Source organism: Monodon monoceros, unplaced genomic scaffold, assembly GCF_005190385.1.
Source record: "Monodon monoceros isolate NGI ecotype Baffin Bay Population unplaced genomic scaffold, NGI_Narwhal_1 Super_Scaffold_1, whole genome shotgun sequence".
Classification (NCBI taxonomy): domain Eukaryota; kingdom Metazoa; phylum Chordata; class Mammalia; order Artiodactyla; family Monodontidae; genus Monodon; species Monodon monoceros.
The window spans coordinates 79,399,115-79,406,514 of NW_021703765.1; the positions used below are offsets into that span (position 1 = coordinate 79,399,115).

The window sequence follows — 7,400 nt, forward strand, 5'->3', positions numbered from 1 at the left end:
CCCAGCCAGGAATCGAACCCGCGCCCCCTGCATTGGAAGCATGGAGTCTTAAGCACTGGACTGCCAGGGAAGTCCCCCAGCTTACTGTCTTGAGAGAGTTTCCAGGCCATGGTACAGGGCAGGGGGACCCCAGGTGGAGCCTGGCAGACCCCCTGAGTTGAGACGACAGAACTGAGGGTCCAGGGAAACCAAGGAGGTTAGAATTCTAGAGAGGAGACAGCTGCACATGGAGAATCCAGAGGTCTGCAAAGAGTCCCCTCTAGGATCAGCTGAGCCCTGGTCAACCCATGCTTACAAGTACAACTACCGGAGGCCAGGGAAAGAGCTACCTGAAATGATCAGAGGTAAGAGTGTGTGGCACCTACACAGGCCCAGGAATACAGCCTGTTCCTGCACCAGCCAGACTGGAAAACTTCATGATTCGTGGAAACTGGTCTTACCTCAGTAGTGGAGAAAAATTAGCTCCAGACTGAGCACTCTTTTGGTCCCAGGTAAATGTTAAAAGCAAGATTCAGGGCTTCCCTGGTGGCGCAATGGTTAAGAATCCACCTGCCAATGCAGGGGGCACAGGTTCGAGCCCTGGTCCGGGAAGTTCCCACATGCCGCAGAGCAGCTAAGCCCGTGCGCCACAACTACTAAGCCTGCGTGCCTAGAGCCCATGCTCCTCAACACGAAAAGCCACCACAGTGAGAAGCCCGTGCACCACAACGAAGAGTAGCCCCCGCTCGCGACAATCAGAGAAAGCCCACGCGCAGCAACGAAGACCCAATGCAGCCAAAAAAAAAAAAGCAAGATTCAAAAGAATCAAATGGTTTCCAAATAACCACATCCAATATAAAGCTGAAGAATATTTTTTAGAACTACTAAAATACAAAAGAAGGAGGAGGAGGGGGAGGAGGAGGAAAAGGGAGGTGGAAGGCAACAAGGTCGACTTCACAACATCTGACATCCAGTCAACAATAACAGGCTTGCAAAAAAATCCTGTTTCACCCTTTTTGAGAGGTGTTGTTATGGGTTCAATTGTCTCCCAAAAAGATATGTTGAAGTCCCAACCCCCAGAGATGAGAATCATAAATCAAAGTTGGTCATTAATTAGCTGGGAATCTTGAGTAAGTCACGCTCTTTTTCACGCCTCAGATAAGAACTGCAAATATTTCTATGTGTGCTCTTGTGCATTTTCCCCATGCAGAGTTCTCAGAGGGGTCTATGAACCCCAGAAGTTGAGAACCTCTGCAGTAGATGATCTTTAATGTTTATTCCTTCAACAAATATTTATTGAGGGCCTACTGTGTGCTTTAGGGATCCAATGATGACCAAAACAGAGACAAGATCCCTAAGATCTCATGGAGATTATATTATATACCCATGGAGGGAAACATGCAACCAACATGGAGACAAACACTTCCATATAATGGTAAGTTGTATGAAGGAGATAAAGCAGGTGAAATGTGACTGGGAGGAGGCATGACCCGTTGGGTGTTCAGGAACAGTTTTTTTTTAGAGATGTTGTTACAGGTTGAATTTTGTCCCACAGAAAGATATGTTGAAGTTCTAATACTCACTCCCTCAGAATGTGACCTTATTTGGAACTAGGTTTTTGCAGATGTAATTAGTTAAACTGAGATGAGTTCATGTTGGAGTAGGGTGGGCCCTTAATCCAAGGAGACTGGTGTCCTTATAAGAGGAGAGGACACACAGAGACAAGCACGTAGGGAAAGAGGCCATGTAAAACAGAGGCAGAGGTTGGAGGGGTGAAGCTGCAAGCCAAAGAATGCTGAGGGTTGACCACCACCACCATAAGCTATGAAGGTGCAAGAGAAGATTCTACTCAGAGTCTCAGAGGGAGTATGATCTTGCTGACTCCTTGATTTCTCACTTCTAGCCTCCAGAACTGTAAGAGAATACATTTCTGTTGTTCAAGCCACCCAGTTTGTGGTACTTAACCCAGTTTGTAATTCGGGCAGCCCTAGGAAACTAATACAGGTGTCATTTGAACTAAGGCTAGAATGATGAGAAAAAGGCAACCATATGAAGATTTAGAGGGAAGAATATTCCATGCAAGGGTACGAAGAAAAAACCAACAAAAACCGTGGCTGGAGAGTACTTATCGAGAGGGATGAGATAGGAGATGTGACTCGAAAACTAGGCAGGGATAGATCTTGCAGGACCACGCCCGGGAGGTGAGGGAATTTGGATTCAATTAGCATTGAGGTGGTTATGTCATTTGAGCGACAGAAACAGCTGTCAAGAGAGTCACCTAGAGTCTTAGAGGACAGGATCTAGGACGTATTGGTTGAAATAAATAATGACAATGTGAGATGACAGGGCCCTCTCTCCAGGCCGTCGTTGGCTTTGTCTCAGTTAAGGCAATGCTCCCTCCCCGCAATCTCCCTTCTACCTCCCGATCCCAGACACCCCCAATACACACAATTTAAGTAAAATAAGCTCTACAAATGCGGTTTGCGGACAAGTTCCCCACCCAAACTAGGCGAGAGAGATTCTGGAGGCGCAGAAGCATTCCCAAGGGGGGCATTAGTAGACCCTACCAAGTTCTGCAAATCTACAGCAACCCCCCCGGCAGGCGCCCGACGCGCGGGGGCGGAGCCGGGGCGGAGCGTGCGCATGCGCAGGCCCTGACTCCCGGCGAGGGGTGGGGCGGGCACCAGGGCCGGGGCTGTGACGTCAGGTGCGCGCGTGGCTCCCGCTGCGCAGGAACAGCTGGTGCCTCGGAAGGCGGCCGGCGAGCGGACAGGCGTGGGGTGCTGGTGGCCGGCCGCGCCACGCTGCAGGAGCAACCGCCTCCGCCTCGCACCACTGCACCATGGCCGGCCAGCTGGAGCGTTGCGAGCGCGAGTGGCACGAGCTGGAGGGAGAATTTCAGGAACTGCAGGTAGGACCGGGCCACCTAGTCCTGAAACTCTGCTACCTGATGTGCAGGGTATTCCGCTTCCTGCTTGCCCAGCCCGGGCGGTGGGAACCATTAGGGCCCAGAGGTTGCCCGTGGCTAGGCCCTGGGGTCTGGTGGTCCGCGTGAGCCAGCCCCCTCCCATCTCCCAGTATTTCAGTTCTTCATCCCCTTTGGGCGCCGAGTCGAAGCTCCCCATTTCCCCCGCCCTCGCGCCGGCTCTTTGCTCCGCGCACCTCCTTCGCTGCAGAAAGTTGGTCTATGGCCTCTGAGGGGAAGTTCCAGGTGTGTCCATGTGGGGGAGGCCAGAGGGGACAGGTATGTTTGGGGACTCAAAGAGAAAGCCTAGCGCCCACCTCCTCAGGGGTCTCCCCTGACCCCGCCGCCGCCCTCCAGCTTTCGGCAGCTCCACTCGTCCTTTACTCTGGCGGGCCAGCCCTCTCCTCTGCAGCTCCATTTTGAGAGATGTGCTCGGGAGCCATTCACCTTGAACCCGAAGACTTTGCTTAGGGTTTAGAGACCCCTGTTCTCAGTCTTCGGGGCTCCTGTGTCTGTGCCCGTCTCTCCGACGCTGCTGCAGGCCGAGTTTGGCGTTGTGGATGACATCTGTCACTTGTGACAGCTGGGCTGCCTCCTTTAGTGATAGAGGCTGCTCCCAGCCCTCACCCATTTGGCCCAGAGCCTTACACTGGGTGGGGTGAGGGCGGGTGTAAGAGGCCCCTTGAGAGAATGGCATTGCCGCTGCGCGGGCCTGGCAGGAGAAGTTGTTTCTGATAGGAGGTTCGCAGAGGCCTCAGCTATCTACCTTGGTGACTAAAGACGCCTCAGGAAACCTTAGGGTTGGCCAAGAGGGATGCCTGGACCATTTTTGGAGATGAGGCTGTTCCCTCCGCAGCTACCGGATTGTGTCTCTTTTCTCCAGAGTTGGGCTCTGTTTGCCTTAAATCACATGGAACACCCCAGCCCGCTCCTTCCTGTCCTCAGCTGGAGCAGTGACATTTTCTCTGTCCATGTAGCTCTTGTCTGCAGTTTGGTTGGCCTCTTACTGTGTCCAGAGGAGGGGAGGGGAGATTGGCAAGGGTGTCTGTGATGGGTCTTTCTAGATATGATGTCGTAGGTCCAGATGAATAGAGAGAGGGTTGCTGGAGAGACTGAGCAGGAAGGCGGGTGCTTTTTTAGGCATGAGCACAGAGTGAGGTACCAGAACCAGAAGGGTACTTTTTCTTGGCCTGCCCAGCATGTGTGGGTTCGTGCCCTTTCCTTCAGGCCCAGGGCTTAGGGCCCACTCAGTTCCCAGGGGACCCTTCAGGCTCCACTGCCATCGAGAAGACTCGGCTCTTTCTTAACGCTTTGTCCTGCTAGGCTCTCAGGTCATGTCCAGCTGTGGAGCCATGGAGGGTATTAGGGTGGGGAGTGCTTCAGAGCTATGCAATTAATGCACTTAACAGCAATTAGATAAAGGAGACTTTTGACTTGTTGTTATGTTCTTACTTGGTGTCTCTGGGGCTCAGGTGTGTGAGGGACAGAGAGGAATTGGGAATTAACCCTGGATTTTGTCCCCTGGTGCACAGCAAGGGCTGTAGAAGGGCTGACCAGGTGGAAACCGTGATGTCCCCTGCTCACGTCTTCGGCAGTGGGGGAACTGGACTGGACTAGGTCTGACTTCTCACCGCTCCCCCCAAACCCCATAATAAATGTAAGAGCTCTCCTGAGATGAAAGTCTCTGGAAATACGCGTATAATAAGTAGGGTATATATTGTCATTATGTATGTGTTGGGTGGACTTTCAGATATGAGACATTTGTTGGGGAACAGGGAGGTCACAACAGGTAGGCAGGTGGGCAAGGTTAACAATAGGAAGGGTCTTTTTTTTTCACCAGAAAATCCCGGCCTATCTTAATTTGCCTATATCTGCCTCAGAATCTGGGATTTGTGGGTTTCATGTTCATATCTCTCTGATTCTGTCTTTCTTGGGATGATGTATAATATCTCTGTGTTTTACCTCTTCTTCCCTTTTTCCAGTGAAGGGAGGAAAGAGGAAATCTAATTTCAGATCCTAGAGGATTTGAAAGGTCTTTGGAATTCCTTCCCACCCCTAAAAAAGTCATAATCTCTGGGACTTTCTAGAGGAAAGGATCTGTTTTCTTTTGCCTGTGATTTGCATCTGCCAGGGCCTCTCTGGACTCGGGGGCAAGGTCGAGTCACCGTGAGGACTTTGGTTTTGCCTGGTTGCGGTTTCGGCCATGCCGGTGAATTGAGCATTAGCCTGAGACCAGTACGTGTTTGGCCCTGTGGCCTGTGGTGTGACCACAGAAGGTCACTTACAGATGTGGTGGCAGGTGATTTAATGAGCATTTCCTGTCTTGCATCTCTGGAAACCTGACCTCGTCCCTCTCCACCCAGGAAGGAGGTGGCCCGAAGAAGCCTCTCCCCAACCCTGACCTCACAGAAATGCAGGGTAGGCCACTGTAAGATTTTTGGCTTTTGTTACCAATGAAACGGGCATCCCTCTGGCTGCTGTGTATAGAATAGACATGAGGCGGACAGGGTGGAAGTAGGAAGATAAGTATTATTTTATTAAAACCCTTAAAAAAAAAAAACCCTGTGAAATAGATCCTGTTATACCCATCTTGCAGAGTGAAAAATGTACCCCAAATCACACGGCTTATGAGTACTGGATTCAGGATTCAAACCCAGGCATTGAACATCAGAGTCTATACTCTTTTTTTTTTTTTAATTTTTATTAGAGTACAGCTGATTTACAGTGTTGTGTTAGTTTCAGATGTACAGCAAAGTGAATCAGTTATACATATACGTATATCCACTCTTTTTTTTTTTTTTTTTTTTTAGATTCCTCTCCCATATAGGCTGTTACAGAGTATTGAGTAGAGTTCCCTGTGCTATACAGCAGGTTCTTATTAGTTATCTGTTTTATATATAGTAGTGTGTATATGTCAGTCCCAATCTCCCAACTTATCCCTCCCCCCACATCCCCTGGTAACCATAAGTTTGTTTTCTATATCCGTGACAGGGTCTGTATACCCTTAACTACTACCCAAGGCAGGTCTGTGCCCCGGGTACTCTTTTGTTTCTCTCCCATCTTGCATTGCCTTCTGGGCCTCTTTCCCTAGAAGTGGGTTGTGTGGGAAGAACTCCAGACAGGGAGTCAGGATTCCTAGGTTCAGGCCTGAACTCTGCCACTGCCTAGCATCTGACCTTTAGCAAGCCGCCTCTCTGAGCTTTTCTTTATCTAGAAAACAAAGGCTGACAATAATAGCAGCAACGATAAGAGCTGACTGTATGATACATGGATTATTCCATTTAATCTAAATGACAGCCTGGCTTTACAGATGAGAGTGAGGCTAAGAGATGTTAAGTAACTTGAAACTCGAGGAGCCAGAATTTGAACCCAGGCCTGCTGTATCCATCAGATACTTTTTGGGTTCCTAACACAGTGGGCTCCAACAGTATCCTGAGACCCTTGGCTCTAGAAGGAAGCTTTTGGACTTGTGGGGACTCATTTCATTTGTACGGTGCTTTAACATGATGTGTTAGTAAGGATTCTTAGTGGTAAGTGGCAGAAACCCAGTTGAACCAGCTTTAAGCCAACAAACAAACAAACAAAAATGTTTTATTGGCTCATGTAGTGGGAAGTCCAGTGGGAAATGGCTTCAGGCAAGGCTGGATCCAGGTGCTTCAATGATGTCTGTGTGTGTGAGTGTGTGTATGTTTCCTCTATGTCAACTTCATTCTCAACAGTCTCTCCCATGTTGTGGCAAAGATGAGCATTGGCAGCCTCAGGCTGATATCTACCAGTTCAGCAAACCTCAGAAACAGAGCATCTTCTCTCCTGTAATTCTGGCAGGAGTCCCAGGGCTAACTCTCATTGGCCCGACTTGGGTCATGTGATTATCCCTTACTTAACCAGACCCTGTGGCACTAATTGGCTGGGTCTTGGTTAACATGTCTCCCCTGGAGCCCAGGACTGGGATAAGTGGCGTTCAAACCACATGAAATAAGAGTGGTGGAGACCCTGTGGCACTAATTGGCTGGGTCTTGGTTAACATGTCTCCCCTGGAGCCCAGGACTGGGATAAGTGGTGTTCAAACCACATGAAATAAGAGTGGTGGAGGGGTGGTCCCATGAAGGAAAATCAAAATACTGGTAGTAAAAAAAAAAAAACAGAGAAGGATGCTGGACAGGTATCTTTTTAGGAGTAATAGAAACAGTCTATATCTGTGCCTCACAAACTGTGTTAAGGCACCTCCAAGGAGCTGCAGCAAGCTCACAGGGGCACTATGGGATAATTTAAATTTTCAAGGGAAACACAATATCTGTCATTAAAAAGAATGTTTCACACATCTTTTTTTTTTTTTTTTTTTTTTTTTCACATCTTTTTAATGATGTCATATCTTTGTCTTCCCTTGTGGGGCCCCGGCCCCGGGCCCCCCGGCCCCGGGGGGGTGGCGTTCGGGCCTACCCAACCCCCGGCCCGC

At 49.5% G+C, this 7,400-nt stretch overlaps 1 protein-coding gene across 4 annotated transcripts in view; it reads left to right on the plus strand.

Moving 5' to 3' along the window:
- The first annotated feature begins 2,710 nt into the window (after positions 1–2,710).
- Positions 2,711–7,400, plus strand: part of TMEM120B (transmembrane protein 120B) — a 45,722-nt gene continuing 41,032 nt past the window's right edge. For all 4 annotated transcript variants that reach the window (XM_029217041.1, XM_029217052.1, XM_029217061.1 and 1 more), the window contains exon 1: positions 2,711–2,890. In XM_029217041.1, coding sequence (XP_029072874.1) covers positions 2,822–2,890 — 69 coding nt within the window. In that variant the 5' untranslated portion in view covers positions 2,711–2,821. The remainder of the gene's footprint in view (positions 2,891–7,400) is intronic.